The sequence below is a fragment of the Pristiophorus japonicus genome, chromosome 4 (genome assembly GCF_044704955.1).
Source record: "Pristiophorus japonicus isolate sPriJap1 chromosome 4, sPriJap1.hap1, whole genome shotgun sequence".
NCBI lineage: Eukaryota > Metazoa > Chordata > Chondrichthyes > Pristiophoridae > Pristiophorus > Pristiophorus japonicus.
In genome coordinates, this window is record NC_091980.1 from 104,432,596 (window position 1) to 104,450,457 (window position 17,862).

General features: G+C 39.9%; 1 protein-coding gene across 2 annotated transcripts in view; it reads right to left on the reverse strand.

Moving 5' to 3' along the window:
- Positions 1 to 400: 400 nt before the first annotated feature.
- Positions 401 to 17,862, reverse strand: part of cltb (clathrin, light chain B) — a 29,006-nt gene continuing 11,544 nt past the window's right edge. The window contains exons 2-6 of one of the 2 annotated variants that reach the window (XM_070878472.1): positions 15,032 to 15,078; positions 13,713 to 13,830; positions 8,347 to 8,458; positions 5,638 to 5,691; positions 401 to 979 (exon numbers count right to left, since the gene is read on the reverse strand). In XM_070878472.1, coding sequence (XP_070734573.1) covers positions 808 to 979; positions 5,638 to 5,691; positions 8,347 to 8,458; positions 13,713 to 13,830; positions 15,032 to 15,078 — 503 coding nt within the window. In that variant the 3' untranslated portion in view covers positions 401 to 807. The remainder of the gene's footprint in view (positions 980 to 5,637; positions 5,692 to 8,346; positions 8,459 to 13,712; positions 13,831 to 15,031; positions 15,079 to 17,862) is intronic. The other variant, XM_070878473.1, reaches the window with a different exon arrangement.

Sequence of the window (17,862 nt, forward strand, 5' to 3'; positions counted from 1 at the left end):
TTTTTTAAATCCAGCAGATAGGCATGAAAAAGTTTAGAATTTTGACTTGGAGACTGACCTCAGATGAAAGTGGTCTTTTAATCCTGTACTGTCTTTAGTAATCTAGAACTGTACAGAACATTCAAACATATGGAAGGGTGGAGAGAAAGTGTTAGAGAAGTATATTGGTACTGTAATGGATAGCCAAAGTCTCCTGGAGATTATCTTAGGCCAAGAGTTGGAAAATATCTTCAAGAAATCCCCAACCTGCCAAAAATTGGCCACAATTGGCATTAATAACTGGGGAGAGGTACATAATGTTTCACCATCCTAAGGTGGGGTGATCATAAACAAACCTGAGAACATCCAAAAGACTTATCAACTGCATGTTTTAAACAGACATTGAACAAACAAAACCAAGTTTTAATATTTAATTTTTAATGAACAGTGTAGTCAACATGATTTTTAAACAAGGGCCAATAGATTGCACTCATAATTCATGCATAAATAGTCATGTGATGCAGCACAAGGACAGTGTGGGGATATCAATAATTGAGAAAGTTAAACATTAATCAGATTCAGGAGTGTACGAGGGCAACCATTTTACTGGCCTGCCCAATAACCCAAGGAATTGGCAACAAACCACACGAACAGTTGGAAAAAAAAAGGGAAAAAAAAATCACTTAACACATCAGATCTTGTAATTTACACTGGTTTGGTCCAAACAGGAATGACCAACACTCATCCTTCTATTCTAATGGCCGTCAATTTTGTGGGATGCAACTAGAGCTAGTATGAATGCCCACATTTAAGTGTTATGTAGCATGTCTAGCGGACTAATGGTGCCTGCTTAAGTGATATCAGTACAGAACGCATACGTGATACATCCTTCGACTGCTTGCTGGTTTTGGGATTGAAATCACAAAGGCGTGCTACTCGCTCCCATTCTGTGCCAGGTGCATCTTCATTACAATCCTGGACAAAGGCCTCTTCAGCAGCTCTGAAATGATAAGTCACAGATGAGGCAAGATGGTCAATAAGCATCACATTGATAAGTTCACTGAATGAATGTCCAACAACATTTTCAAACAGGACTTTGCTACATGCTGGTGATGTGGATAGGTTTACTTCCTACTGTTGGCAACTTCAGCCGAAGATCACAAACACTTTCCCCCACCTTCTGAAGACAATGAATCCTCCTTAGGTAGAGGTGCACAGGCAGCAGCAATGCTCTGCAGTACCTTCTCCTACCCACCCCCACCACACACCACCACCACCCCACCCCCCCCCCCCCAAACCATGCTTGCTTAATTGGATGTTCCAGCAAGGCTTCGCCATCGAAATCAGGAGCAGAAACTCTGGATTCCATCTCAAGGAATGGAGGCCATTTATAGTACCCCTTTTACTACTCCAGCAAGACTAGTTACATTAGTAAAGACCAGGGATTGAATCTGGAACCTTCATGTTTGTATGGCTTCGTACCAAACGATGTATAACATTTAGCCACATCCATTCAGCATAATCGACTTTGAAGACAGAAAAATCAGCTTGCTCTTCCTCAAACTACCAAAATGATCAAAATGTGCATCAGTGTTCAAGGCTTCATTAATTTTCCAATTAACTTGATTCATAAAGTTCGCTGTTCTAATTAGGAAAGTTAACATTTTAATACAGATAGAACTCTCAGCCTAAACAGTTCAACTTTAGGATTTACTTTTTTGCATGTGTGAACTACAAGTCCTTTGTCACTAATATCAAGTTTTCCATTCAAGAATGACAAAACTACCACTTTCCCTGAACAGAATATGTAAATTTGTTACTAAAAAAGTGAATGAAAGGATGGATTGTTGAGAAATGCAGACCAACATGCCAATCATGTAATTTGATGGAAAACTGAAATGACAAGGTCATTTTTCATAGCCTGCCAACATAAAGAATGAGAAGCAAATGGCACATTATTAAAATCATGTTTATTCCCATAGTGATTAGTTACATGTAGTTGGGTCATTTTCATAGCACAGCTGAAGCCATTGCAAACTTCGCAACACTTCATGCAGTATTTATTGAGTTCAATTTCACAGCTCATCATGGAGAGATTGGAAGTCCCTGATTCAGAGTTTATAGTCCAGTATCATCCACTAAGCTCTGTACCCATTCTTTCAACTCAGGAATATACAAAAATGCGTTTTCTGCAGTCAGAAATTCCACTTTACTCCCTCAATTTTCCTTTACCCAAGGGGGCAAGGACTTTGCAAGGTACAATTTCAGTTTCCCCAGATGGGGTACCCAGTCTACTGAAGGACTGGCCAAAATATTTAATCAGGATTCAAAAATAAAAGCTATAAAACAAACAAAATATAGCAACTTTCATAGCTCTGGTTTGCAGACAACCAAGACTATAAACCCACAAATTCTGTATGGAATTAATTTGAGTTGTGTTACTCCACAGAAATCAAAACAGCTAAATATCCTTTGCATCATTACCAGGAGGGTGAAGATCAACTTGGACAGATGTGTCTGAAAGCAGATTGTTGAAAGGTTAAACATTTTGGGGTTACAGCATGACAGAACCAAAATGATTGGGTGGAGTTTGATCGAAATATCTTCAGATAAACAGGTCAAGTACATCTTGACTTACACTGTAGTCACAAGACCAGTTACAATATGGATCATGAAGAAATTAAGAGATGAAATGCAGATACTGGAGTCGTCGAGATCTAAAAAAATAGAAATTATGGTACCTTCACCACAAAAGCATTTAAAACTATTAGTTAGAACAGTAACAGAGCCAGGGCTTCAGAATTTGGCCTGGTAGTTACTGGCAGCTTGAAGCCAAACAGTACGTATTTGGACATTCAATTTCATGAAGCTCACTGGATGTTCTTGGTTCATCACATAATTTAGCTCTGCTTGAAAACTCCTGCATACAAAGGGGTGCTGCCAAGCAATACCATCCAGAGTTATTACTTCAAATTGGGACTCTTGGGGCTAGAAATTCAGTTGCGAACACAGTAATTTTTTTGCCAAAATTAGTTTTTGGCTTTGCTATCAACCTTTAATTTATTTGTGCAGCTGTAAAAATCCACGTTGCACAAGAATGTGCGGTGCAAACCGCAATCCTCAGCAACTTTGGTCCAAGGCCAATACCGCTGAGGCACCTTGGGAGGGTGGAAAAATAAAAAATAAATTCATTTACATACTGATCAAATCACTACAAGAGAATTAAAAATAAAACTTTAACTTACCTTTTTGCAAGTCTTCATACTTACCGCTGCTGGTAGGGCTGCTACGACAGGTTTTTCCCAGTCGGTATCCTGAGCGCAGAATATGGGTGCAGAGCACATCAAATTTCTGGTGAAAGTGTTATTTCGACTGTTGCACAACAGCACTTCTCTCCCAGTGGTATGTTGAAAGCACCGTTGCACAACGGTCACTGAATTTCCCGCTGACCAGGTTTTTGCCAAAAAGGGTGAAATAGCACCAAAAACCTGGTCACAAAATAGCCAAATTTCTAGCCCGTAATATTTTGGGAACACCAAGTAAATGCTCAGTTCTGTGTAGTCTTTTCAACAAGCTCTTTTGCAGTAGGCTTTTAATAATTATTTCAGCTTTATATTGTTGCCAACAGCACATTCTATCCTTCAGTCTGGATGTTAAGAGTAGAGTGCTTAAACACCAACACTATCCACTTCAGTGTGCACAACTCGTCTTGCGGACTTCTACTTCACCTCAGATGGGCAAAAATACTATAAAATTCAAGCTAAGGACACTATCGCTTTACATGAAGCCTTTAAAAATGTTAAACCATGGGCAATACTGCTGGAAAGGAGATACAATAGAAAATTAGAATACAAATTATTCAGCCAGCCAGTGGGTGTTTATCCTACACGAGCAGTAGTCCTAACCCCATGTGGCCACTTCTCATACCTTTAATTCCAGATTCCCTTAACCATCTTTAACCTATTAAAAGTTGGTATGGTTTCTAGTCACCAACAGTAGTATATTTTACAGTCTCACAACCTAGTATAACAAAAAAGTCTCATACCCTGTCCCAAATGTATAATCATATGGATTGTGTGTTACATCCATGTCTCCTTAGTCTATATCCCTCAATCACTGGAAATTGTTTCTATCTATACCGTCGCATTGCTTCATAATTTTAAACCCCTTTAATCTCTGTTGCAATGAAAATACCCCAAATTTCATGCCTTTCTTCATTTCTTTATTACCTTATAACAGGTCACACACCAGTGAATCTGTACTGTAAACTTTTCCATTGCTTCAACATACTTCCTATAGCAGGGACCCCAAAACTGCAGTATTCAAACAGTGGTCTTAGAGGCTTTATATGGAGACTTGCTGTGAGAACCAAGACACGTGGTATGAAAGGAATTATAGCAGCATGGATAGAGAGAAGTAAAAGGAATGTTTCCAGATTGGTTAGGCCCCAGGGTTCTGTGCCAAGACCTATATACAAAATGATTTAGGCATAGGTAAAAGAACAAAGTTTGTTGAGGAAACCAGATCAAAGATATGGCAAACTGAAGATAGTTATCTTTCTTTAATTGAAATACTGTGGAAAAGCATGGTTTGTTAAAACTGAGTCAAGGATGTAATTTTGTGAATATGATACTAAAAGCACAGACAGCTAAAAGTATGATATTAACTCAACAGAAACTCATTTATCACATGTCCTCTGCATGGGAAGAAGAACTACACAAGTATTCTGCCAGCCTTTGGGCACAAGCATTTCCCCAATCTAGGAATATCTGCAGAACTATTTGAAGACTAGTTACACCTTTCAGCTTGTACAACACCTCTAGGAGTGCAGTTTCCAGTGAAAGTTAAACTGGAAAATGTAAATAAACTCGATGAGCAATGTTACTAAAAATTGTGTTATGAAAAATTCCCCATCTTGGAAAGTATTATTTTCCAGGACTTACCATAACATTTGGCGTTTAATCCATGCACAATATTTTTATTAAATGGACATGTGCACTTGGACAAGATTGTACATCATTGAACTTTTGATTACAAACAAATGTGATGAATCATTTATGAAGTTTGTACATTAGAATTAGAAAAGGTATATAAAAAGTCCACATTCAATCCCTAGTCCATACTAAGCTAGCTGATTTTAACCAGACTAGCAGGAGATGTTGCAACTGACCTCAACACAGAGCTTAGAAGAGGAGGTTAGCAAGGGACTGTGCTATTGATGATTCAATGACTTCTTAAATGGACATGTACTTTGTAGAACAGATTAAGTTTGACAGTAAATTAGCTCCAACACATCTAGTCTCATCTGAACAGCAGCCCACTTGTGCACAGGGGTGGTGGGGGGGGGAGAAGGGAGGAGGCAGTATAGTCAGAAAAGACATGGAACCAGGTCTTAAATGAGTTCCCCTTTGAGGGAAGGAACCAACATTTGGCTGCATTGAAAGAATCTAACAGTTACTAAATTAATTACATTAAAAAGCTGGCTGTGCAACTATTATTGATCAGCTCAACAGTGTGCAAATCTAAAGTGCAGACTACATAAAACACTAAGTTTCAAAGCAATACCATTAACTCAGATTTCAAACAGCAAAATGAAGTTCTAAAATGTCATAGCACTAATGTATAATTATAAAAAAGAGAAATAAGTAGCCAACATACACGTAGCCTATCACATCAGCGAAGGACTGTTTGTAGAAAGCTTCGTCAGCGATCCTAGTGCGCATGCATGTTAGTCCAGAAAGAGTGAACCAGCGGACCAACAGGAAAGGAGCACAGAAGTTGCAACAGGTGGGTAGAGAAAGGATAAAGAAAAAAAAGAGGAAGGACAGTGTTAATATTTTTAGTAAAAAAAGTTGAGTATCTGCAGTAGAAAGTATTTCACCTTTGCCTGGAATAAAACTAAGAAAGTAGTTAGATGTTGAAATAAACTTTTATTGGAAATCTGCAGTTGAAAATAAGAGTATTGTTACAGCAACATCGATACTTCACTAGCCCTAAACAAAACCATTTTACAACAGTCACTAAAGCATTTATGGACTCCATTTTCAATGAATCCACTGTCATTGCATGCAGTTCTAGAAATGATCAGCTGCATACAAGTACTTAGAAAACATTCACATCAGAAAATTAGTTTAAGCATGCTTACATTAATAATTTTTACAAAATGGTCAAATCACAAATTAAAAAGCATGTTGTCTGAATATTACAATTTTTGCCAAAATATTACGAGTATGCACAAATATTTCAAGTAAAACTCCATTTCAAAACCACAAGCCTTTCTGCAAATTATAGAACCACACAGCACAGGAGGCCATTTGGCCTCTAGTGTCAGCACTTTGACAGATGTATCCAATTAATCCTACCCCCCTGCTCTTCCTCCAAGGCCCTGCAATTCTCTCTTTAAATACATATCCTGTTCCCTTTTGAAAGCTACTATCGAATCAGCTTCCACCACCTTCAGTGCATTCCAGATCACAACTTGCTGCATTAAAACTTGTAATCTCCCCTCTGGTTCTTTGCCAATCATCTCAAATCTGCATCCTCGGTTTACCAACCCTCAAACATTTTTTTTTAAAAACACCTGAAATCTCCCTTTAACCTTCACTGCTTCCAAGGAAGAACAATCCTAGCATCCCTAGTCTCCACAAAACTGAAGTCCATTAGCCCAGGTACTATAAGTAAATCTCCTTTGAATCCTCTCCATCCTTCCTAAAGTGTGGTGCCCTGTATTGGAGAACACACCAGCTGAGGCCCAACCAGTGATTTATAAAGATTCAACATAACTTCTTTACTTTTGTATGCTATACCACGATTTATGAAGCCAAGGACCCCATGCTTTAACAGTCTGCCACCTTCAAAGATGATGTGTATGTGTCCTGCCACCTTCAAAGATGTGCATCTTGTTCTGCAAATATCCATAAATGGAAAAAAAAAGTTCTCCAAATGTTCAGTTAGTATATAAGGGTATAAAACTGGTTTGCTGAGCTCAGAACACATCTACAAAGGTCCACTGTGTTGTGAAAAGATCCAATTGCTGAATGTCATAGTATTGGTTTGATCCTGTGTAGCTAATGTTGAAGTACCTGCAATGCACCAATTTTTTTAATCGTTTTATTCTACTGTTGCAGTAATTTAATCTTTGACTGGAAGAATTCAATTAGGAACATTCAGCCTACAGACTGGCGAAGGTACAGTCGTATCACCAGCACAAAGCAAGATTTTAAAACCTACATGGAATTGGTGTAGCCGTTCCCCTCAGTAACTCCTGTCTGCATTTTTAGGATTGAATTCTCTTCCCACTAGAAGAGATGCTTGACCATCACATGGCAAACAGGAGAAATATGTTGAAGGGTTTAAAAACTTAATTCATGAAAATTGCTAAAATTTAAAAAAAGTGACTAAAAACAAAACATTGAAACTGGAAAAGTTACTCATTAGTGTTTTTAAAAATAAAAAAAAGTGCTTCTCTTCCAGACTCTCAAGGATAGCTAGATGCTCTGGGGCAGGCAAGATAGAGGGAAGAGGAAGGAAGAATGAGCCAAGCAGCATTAGTATTTTTCTTAACAGTAATTTTTGCAACAACATCCCTCAACATAGAGAACCACCACACTAACCATCAGAACCCAAGATCAAACAAGCTGCTTTACCCCCCCACCCCCAAGCTCAATCACTCCAAGTACAGTTGTGCCAAGCCTCATCATGTCAACATATTCCTCTTGAACATACACCTGTCATGTATGCAAATGAACACCTTCACAAAAATTATACACCCACATCTATACAATGTCCTCAATATGCCAATGTACCCTTATACAATGGCTTCATAAAATGAATGCAAAGCTACAAGTCTAATAGTTTCATGAAATACACTTACATTTGTATGCTCATGAGGGACTGTGAACAGGAAAGCAATTTTTTTAAGTTATAAACTTCCACTTTAATACAGCCTGTAATACTCTAGATTTGGAATTACTTGAAGTATTAATCAGATATCCAACATTATTTTTGGTTAGTTCAAATTATTGCTATAATAAATCACAAACTTGAAAACAAATCCACTCAATTAAGTTTAAAACACATTGTAGCTATAACTGGCTTAGCAAGAATGAAAATTTGATTCTGCAGTTATTCACAAGTTTAGTGAAACGATACAGAATAGTTTGAGACCCAAATGTATACTCGATGGGCAAGGCAATTTAAGTTTCTAATGTTTTACAGGCTACTTTTAATTGAAGGCAACAACTTTCTAATTTTGAAGTCAGCGTATTCTGCAGCCTTTTATAATTGCAGCACCAGGTTTAGGATTAGGTATTTTCTACAGCCATATGGATTTTTAAATTTAAATAAAGCAAATATTTTTAGCCATACCTGTTATTCTTCTTGATTTTCTCCAACTGCTCATTCTGTCGAACATACCACTCTTCCAGTTCCTTTTTTGCCTTCTCTTTCCATTCCATTTCGGCTTTTCGAGAAGCAGCATCTAAGGAGAGGAAAAACAATTCTATAGCTGTAGGACAGCAAGAAAGTACTCAACTTTTACTTGTCTAATGTTGATTTACAAGTTCGACAACCAACAGCTGGCTGTATTTCAAACATAAGAAATAGGAACAGGAGTAGGCCATGCAGCCCCTTGCGCCTGCTCTGCCATTCAAGATCATGGCTGATCTGATCATGGACTCAGCTCCACTTCCCCGTCCGCTCCCCATAACCCCTTATCGTTTAAGAAATTGAATAAATTTAAGATAGAAATAGACAATGTCCCAGCTTCCATAGCTCAGACAGCAAATTCCACAGATTCACAACCCTCAAGAAATTTCTCATCTGTTTTAAATGGGTGGCCCTTATTCTAAGATCATGCCCCCTCATTCTAGTCTCCCCTATGAGCAGAAACATCCTCTCGGCATCCATCTGGTCAAGCCCCCTCAATCTTATACGTTTTGATAAGGTCACCTCTCATTCTTCTGAATTCCAATGAGTAGAGGCCCAACCTACTCAACTTTTCCTCAAATCAATCCCCTCATCCCCAGAATCAACCTAGTGAACTTTCTCTGAACTGCCTCCAAAAGCAAGTATATCCTTTCATAAATATGGAAAGCAAAACTGCACTCGGTATTCCAGGTGTGGCCTCACCAATACCTTACACAGCTGTAGCAAGACTTCCCTGCTTTTATACTCCATCCCCTTTGCAATAAAGGCCAAGATACCATTGGCCTTCTTGATCACCTGTTGTGCATGAAACAAGGATACATAGAAACATAGAAAATAGGTGCAGGAGTAGGCCATTCGGCCCTTCTAGCCTGCACCGCCATTCAATGAGTTCATGGCTGAACATTCAACTTCAGTACCCCATTCCTGCTTTCTCGCCATACCCCTTGATCCCCCTAGCAGTAAGGACCTCATCTAACTCCTTTTTGAATATATTTAGTGAATTGGCCTCAACAACTTTCTGTGGTAGAGAATTCCACAGGTTCACCACTCTCTGGGTGAAGAAGTTCCTCCGCATCTCGGTCCTAAATGGCTTACCCCTTATCCTTAGACTGTGACCCCTGGTTCTGGACTTCCCCAACATTGGGAACATTCTTCCTGCATCTAACCTGTCTAACCCCGTCAGAATTTTATATGTTTCTATGAGGTCCCCTCTCATTCTTCTGAACTCCAGTGAATACAAGCCCAGTTGATCCAGTCTTTCTTGATAGGTCAGTCCCGCCATCCCGGGAATCAGTCTGGTGAACCTTCGCTGCACTCCCTCAATAGCAAGAATGTCCTTCCTCAGGTTAGGAGACCAAAACTGTACACAATACTCCAGGTGTGGCCTCACCAATGCCCTGTACAACTGTAGCAACACCTCCCTGCCCCTGTACTCAAATCCCCTTGCTATGAAGGCCAACATGCCATTTGCTTTCTTAACCGCCTGCTGCACCTGCATGCCAACCTTCAATGACTGATGTACCATGACACCCAGGTCTCTTTGCACCTCCCCTTTTCCTAATCTGTCACCATTCAGATAATACTATGCAGGTACAAGTACTCCCAGGTCCTGCTGTACTGCAGCACCTTGCAATCTTTCTCCGTTTAAATAATGACTTGCTCTTTGATTTTTTTTCTGCCAAAGTGCATGACCTCACACTTTCCAACATTATACTCCATCTGCCAAATTTTTGCCCACTCACTTAGCCTGTCTATGTCCTTTTGCAGATTTTATGTCCTCCTCATACATTGCTTTTCATCCCATCTTTGGATCGTCAGCAAACTTGGCTACGTTACACTTAGTCCCTTCTTCCAAGTCAGTAATAGATTGTAAATAGTAGGGGTCCCAGCACTGACCCACTTCTTAACACTCGATTCCCAGTTTCTTCCCATTTCTTGGTCCAAAGTTGATAAATTCATATGCTTTATTCTCAGTTGTCTTCAAGAGTCTACTTGATATGAACAATGACCTGCACAAGATATAGACCAAGTGCCATGGAATGCAAAACAAACTAGGCCCACTTCCATAAAGATGGCACAAGTGCATAATGGGACAATAGTTTACGTAAATAAGCTACTAATAACCTACTTGCGTCTGCAATACAAGTTACACATCTACAAGCTTCTGTATGAAACACCAGTAAAATATGAATTTAAAACAAACTTTTTTTTTATAAATGAGACTACTCAAAGACCAAATCATTTTTAATCACATTCAGATTCTGGCAGAAGCTTCAGAACCATGGCATAAACTAATTATATTCTAGTCAGACAAGTCCCCCATGACCTGATTGCAGCCACTTTTATGAAGACTGTAGGATCTAAAGCAGAGATACTGGATGCATTGGTTTCCATATTTACAAAAGGATATACTTGCTTTGGGGGCAGTTCAGAGAAGGTTCACTAGGTTGATTCCAGAGATGAGGTGATTGACTTATGGAGGAAAGGTAGTGTCAGTTGGGCCTCTACTCATTGGAATTCAGATGAATGAGGTGATCTTATCAAAACATAAAATAATGAGGGGGCTTGACAAGATGGATGCAGAGAGGATATCTCCACTGGTGGGGGAAGACTAGAACCAGAGTGCATGATCTTCAAATAATGGGCCTCCCATTTAAAACAGTAGAAGAGGAATTTCTTCCGAGGGTTGTAAATCTGTGGCAGCTGGGTCATTGAATAAAAGAGGAGAGAGAGAGAGAGAGAGAGAGAGAGAGAGAGAGAGAGAGAGAGAGAGAGAGAGAGAGAGAGAGAGAAAAAGAGAGAGAGAGATTATGGGGAGTGGACAGGGAAGTGGACCCGAGTCCATGATTGGATTAGCCATGATCGTATTAAATGGCAGAGCAGGCTCGAGGGACCGTATGGCCTATTCCTGCTCCTATTTATGTAATCTACCAAAATTCCCTGGATTCTGGGGCAGTCCCAGCATATTGGAAAATCACAAATGTAACACCCCTAATTTAAAAAAGGAGGCAGATAAAAACCAGGCAACTATAGACCAGTTAGCCCAACATTGGTCATTAGGAAAATGCTGGAGTCCATTATTAAGGAAGCAGTAACAGGACATTTGGAAAAACATCAAGCAAGCAGAGTCAGCAAGATTTTATGAAAAGGAAATCATGTTGAACAAATTTGCTGGAGTTCTTGGAGGATGTACCGAGCAAGGTGGATAAAGGGAAAACTAGTGAATGTGGTGTATTTGGATTTCCAGAAGGCATTCAATAAGGTGCCACATAGTAGGTTACTGCACAAGATAAAAGTTCACAGGGTTGGGGATAATATATTCACATGGATCGAGGATTGGCTAACAGAAAACAGAGTCAGGATAAATGGGTAATTTTCCCAGTTGGTAAACAGTGAATAGTGGGATGCCACACAGATTGGTGCTGGGTCCTCAACTATTTACAATCTATATTAATGACTTGGATGAAGGGATCGAGTGTAATTTAGCCAAGTTTGCTGATGATACAAAGATGGGTGGGAAAGCAAATTGTGGAGGGGACAAAATCTGCAAAGGGATAGAGACAGGTTACGAGAGTGGGCAAAAGTTTGGCAGATGGAGTATAATGTGGGAAAATGTGAGGTTATCCACTTTGGCAGAAAAAGCACAAATAATTTCGAGGAGAAAAATTGCAAAGTGCTGCAGTAGAGGGACCTGGGGATCCTTGTGCATGAAACACAAAGTTAGTATGCAGGTACAGCAAGAATTCTGGAAGGCAAATGGAATGTTAGCCTTTATTGTAAGAGGGGAGGGGAGGGGGGGGGGGGGGGGGGGGGGGGGGAAAAGAGTATAAAAGCAGAAAAATCCTGCTACAGCTGTACAGGGTATTGGTGAGGCCACACCTAGAGTACTGCATACAGTTTTGGTCTTTGTATTTAAGGATATACACTTGCATCAGTTCACTGGGTTGAGTAGGTTGACTCGAGGATTGGTTGGGAATGAAGAATGAGGTGTGATCTTATCAAAACATACATGAGGGGGCTCGACAAGGTGGATGCAGAGGATATTCTCACTCAGGGGAAACTAAAACTAGGGGACATAGAATTAAGGGGCAGCCCATTTAAAATGGAAGATAAGAAGGAATTTCTTCTGAGGGTTGTAAATCTATGGAATTCTCTGCCCCAGAGAGCTGTGGAGGATGGTCATTGAATATATTTAAGGCAGAGAAACAGATTTGAGCGATAAGGGAATAAAGGGTTATGGGAGCGGGCAGGCAAGTGGAGCAGAGTCTATGATCAGATCAGCCATGATCTTATTAAATGGTGGAGCAGGCTTGAGGGGCCAGGTAGCCTACTCCTGCTCCTATTTCTTAGTTTTAATAAGCCAATTGTCCATCATAAAGCCTTTTCCTTCCCTCCCACCCCCTGGTTACTTTAATTTTTTGCACTAGCCAGCTGTTAGAAGGTGCACCAAATGAGGATGTGTCAGCTTCTATGTCTTTCTCTGAAGACCAAGTAATTCCCACAGCCTGACACATTGTCCTACAATTCTTTAAAGGAGCTTATTTTTGCAGGATGTTCTAGTAGGTAAATTAAATTGGACATTGATTTTAGGAAATGGAGGTGGCCAAATACAACTAATTCACAATGGTGCAGATTTTGTGATCAGCGGCGAAGGGATGGTGCTCACCCCTCACCTTGAAAAAAGCTGCCCATAAATATTTAGTGGGCTCTAAAGCATTGATTTCCCCTATTCTGATGTGACTTTTCAATCAGGCTCCATCTACCAGGTGATCTGTGGCGTCCAGAAGCAGGGGCGCCATCAACCAGACCAATCAAATTGAAGAATTCTCAGACATCAAACCAGGAAGTAAAAAGCAGAGATTACAATTCGCTTTTTAAAATCATTTAATAGAAAGCGAAATAAAGATCAGACATACACATGGAATTAAGATAGCAACAACAAACTTCGTTATTTTAAAAATCATCCAAATTTGAAATATTAGTGAGGGAATGACCACATACACAAAAATTAGTTTTTCTAGGCCAGAGGTTGTTGAGCAGTAATTATGACTTAGTATGCTATTAAAAACTCAGTTACACCTCATTCAACAAGGCTTAACATTTTCAATGGTTTTCACAGCAAATTTACAACAATTTACCTCTTTTCCATGGGGTATATTTGAATTCAAAACAAGTAATGTTTGCATTTCAAATTTCTCCACCTTAAAACAGAAATTACAGGTGGAGACCAAATTTTCTTTCCATGCTATTGGTTACAAAGACAAGATAGTTTAAGTAATTGTGCAACTTTGTACACAAGTTCTTACCAAGATCTTCTAGACGGGTTATCTGCTCTTCTCTCCACTTTCGAATGCTCTCAGGTTCCTGGCTCAAGCGGTCCGCTCGAGCTATTGCTGCATAACTGTCATTTGGGCCATTTGACTCCTGTATTAACAGATCATTACACAAGTACGACTCAAATTCTATTGATGGGTCTGCAATTATCATCAATTCCTGCTTAAATGTACAAGAATACAGACAATTCTGTTAAGTGTTTCATCTTCAGGTTATGTTAAAATAAGCATATTATTAGTACCCAGAACATTTTGATAGGTCCAATCAGACTTTTCATTCTCTCCATTTTGATGTTGAAAACGATTTCCTCCCTTAAACTTTAGTCCACCATATGCTGCACCACCATCAAGCTTGGACGTCAACACAACTTCTTGCATAACTTCACTAAAGCTGGTCATCACTATATGTTTAACAGTGATTTGTGACATCAATGCTTGTGATTTGTGACATCAATGGCATTTCTAGTGCCATTTTATAAATATAGGTCATCACATCCCCTTGTCCATCATAAAGCCCATTCCTTCCCTCCCACCCCCTGGTTACTTGAATTTTTTTGAACTAACCAGCTGTTAGAAGATGCACCTGATGAGGATGTGTCAGCTTCTATGTCTTTCTCTGAAGACCAAGTAATTCCCACAGCCTGGCACATTGTAGACAATCTCCCCACATTTGCAATCCATGTGAGTAATTAATCTCTTATTTTGCTCACACAAAAAAATGGAAACAAGATGTTTAACAACCCAACAGGTTTAATGATTTACATGGATAGACAGTTCAACCAAAATTCTGTTTTGTGCATTGAGCTAAAGCTTAGTGGACTACTTCTAGATGCAGGAATTATTACAAATTCAAAAAACCTGAAGTTCTGAAATTTCAGCATATCATTCTGATTCCCGGCCAACTTAAAGGCCCAAAAATTGGAATCCAAGTTAAAATGTGCAGTCATACCACTGCACAAAAAAAATGGTTTAATGCCAGTTTTTTGTAACCAATGAGAATTTAAGTAAGTCAGACACTTAATATTTTCTTGCATCTTCTGGAATTTGAAGAGTAAAAATCAGTTAGTTGTATCGCAATTTTACTTAAACTTGCTAACCAAAACAAATCACATGCTACCATCTCCAGTAGATTACCAACACACAGCAAGAAACTAAAATGTATGCTATATTTTGTTATATAAATGCACAAAATTGATTTGTGTAATTACTCAAGTATACAAAAAAATTGTCAAGTGTTTTTTACTCTTTGGAATGAACATTACTGCATTTCTTGAAAGTATTTCCACACTAACCTGGTATACTTCTCCATTAACTGCAGCCAGGTCCTCTTCAAAACCATCTGGAAGTAAAGAGTTTCAAAAAAACTATAACAGGATGCAATGGAATGTTTAATGATACACTTCAATTAATATTGTGGGATAACTGTCAATACAATTGCAACCAGCTTTAAAAGAGCACCACTAAAAATGAGAAATTTTAAAAAAGTTAATCACTCACATGACAATTGCCATAGTTCAACTCTATCCCAAAAAGGTTAAACATGTATTTTTTTTCTTGAAGTCTCAGTCTGGAGGAAAGATCAGCAAGTTGTAACAAGCAGACTTAAGTGGAACACATGGCATAGCTTGTACTTAATGTGAACACGGGCTGAATTTGCGCAGTCAACAATGAACCGTTACTTTGGCCATAAATGGGGTTCTGCACTGGAATGTACAGCAAATGAGATTCAAAAAGTGCAGCACCCTCGACAAAGCATGTGACCTGTGAACAGGGCAAGCAACTATCTCCTTAACCAACCAGACTGAAGAATTGTTAATGAGCAGCAGAGTATGAACTAGGAAGTATCTGTTACAATAGAGAATTCAATGCAAATCAGGTATAAGTGAAATAAAGATTGGATTGAGAGACAGAAAACAAAAAAAGTTTCTAAATCTCCAAAATAATGAAAATCTGGAAGAATGAGATTCCACACTTATTTTTTTTTTTTTAAAAGTTAATTCTCAGTGCCAGAGAGCTTGTTTGGAAGTCATCAGTCCCGGCATGTACTGCCTCTTTAAGCAGTGTTGCAGCGGTGTATGTATGCGCAGCGACTGGCTGGAGCAAGTCAGTCAGTGCGGGCTCTGGTAGTGGTGGGGGACCATGCCCACAGGCTGCAAGCAGGAGCCACACAGAGCGCGTACATGTTGCACAATGGCGCTGCCTGCAGCTCACTGTCTCTTCAGGGGCGAGTCCGTGAGGGAGGCTCTGATTCTCCGTCTCAGGATCCATCACACACGCGTGCATCAGTACAAGGAGGCTGCCGCTTCCATCAGGTCAGGCTCTGCTCGCGGTTTACACACTGACTGGTGCCGGGAGTAGGTTCGTGGGTGGGAAGAGAGCCGGCGTCTCTCCTTGACCATCTCCGATCTCTAGTTTGTTTTGTGCACGTATGCATGTGAATTTGAGGTGCTGGTGTTCATTGAGGTAAGCAGGCAGGGCAAGCAGCTGACTTGAGGCGCCAAAGCTAGGCCTGATGATTTTTTTAAATTTTAATTAAAAAAAAGTGATTCTGGATGACAATTGCTGTGCAGTAGGCTTCTGAGCAGTGCATGCACAGAATGCATCTGGGTCGTTGTCACCAGCTGACCTCCCATGGTTCGGAAAAGTCTCTGGTCTGGCTGGTCAGGTCCCAAGGGCGCCGGACCAGAATGGTCCAACCTGTAATTAAGATTTGCCACGTCATAAAAAAAATATTTGCACTGGAATGGACAAGCCTCAACTTTCTCTGCAGTGTTTGGTTTGTAAATTAGTTAAGTACAGTAACTTCATGTGCCCCATTCAAATACATTGAATGGCAAGATGGCATATCAGCTTTTGGAGGAGTAGGGCATCAGACAGCAACTTTGATTTCCACATTTAACTGCGCACGTGCGGTCGCTGGAAGTTGCTGTCCGATTTCCCTGAAAATGTTGAGCGCTGACTTTAATATGCATATAGATTGGGCTAACCAAACTGGAAACAATAAGGTGGAGGAGGATTTCCTGGAGTGCATAAGGGTTGGTTTTCTAGACCAATATGTCAAGGAACCAACTAGGGGGAGGCCATCTTAGACTGGGTGTTGTGTAATGAGGATTAATTAGCAATCTCGTTGTGCGAGGCCCCTTGGGGAAAAGTGACCATAATATAGTGGAATTCTGCTACATTAGGAAGAAGAAAACAGTTAATTCAGAGACCATGGTCCAGAACTTAAAGAAGGGTAACTTTGAAGGTATGAGGCGTGAATTGGCTAGGATAGATTAGCAAATGATACTTAAGGGGTTGACAGTGGATGGGCAATGGCAGACATTTAGAGACCGCATGGATGAACTACAAAAATTGTACATCCCTGTCTGGTGTAAAAATCAGAAAGGAAAGGTGGCTCAACCATGGCTGTCAAGGGAAATCAGGGATAGTATTAAAGCCAAGGAAGTGGCATACAAATTGGCCAGAAATAGCAGCGAACCCAGCGACTGGGAGAAATTTAGAACTCAGCAAAGGAGGACAAAGGGTTTGATTAGGGCAGAGAAAATAGAGTACAAGAGGAAGCGTGCAGGGAACATTAAAATGGACTGCAAAAGCTTCTATAGATATGTAGAGAAAAAGGTTAGTAAAGACAAACATAGGTACCCTGCAGTCAGAATCAGGGGAAGTCATAGCTGGGAACAAAGAAATGGCAGACCAATTGAACAAGTACTTTGGTTCGGTATTCACTAAGGAGGACACAAACAACCTACCGGATATAAAAAAGGGGTCAGAGGGTCTAGTGCAAAGGAAGAACTGAGGGAAATCGTGTTGGGGAAATTGATGGGATTGAAGGCCGATAAATCCCCAGGGCCTGATGGTCTGCATCCCAAAGTAAGAGGTGGCCTTGGAAATAGCAGATGCATTGACAGTCATTTTCCAACATTCCATAGACTCTGGATCAGTTCCTATGGAGTGGAGAGTAGCCAATGTAACCCCACTTTTTTTTTTTTTTTTAAAAAAAGAGGGAGAAAAAACAGAATTATAGACTGGTCAGCCTGACATCAGTAGTGGGTAAAATGATGGAATCAATTAAGGATGTCATAACAGCACATTTGGAAAGAGGTGACATGATAGGTCCAAG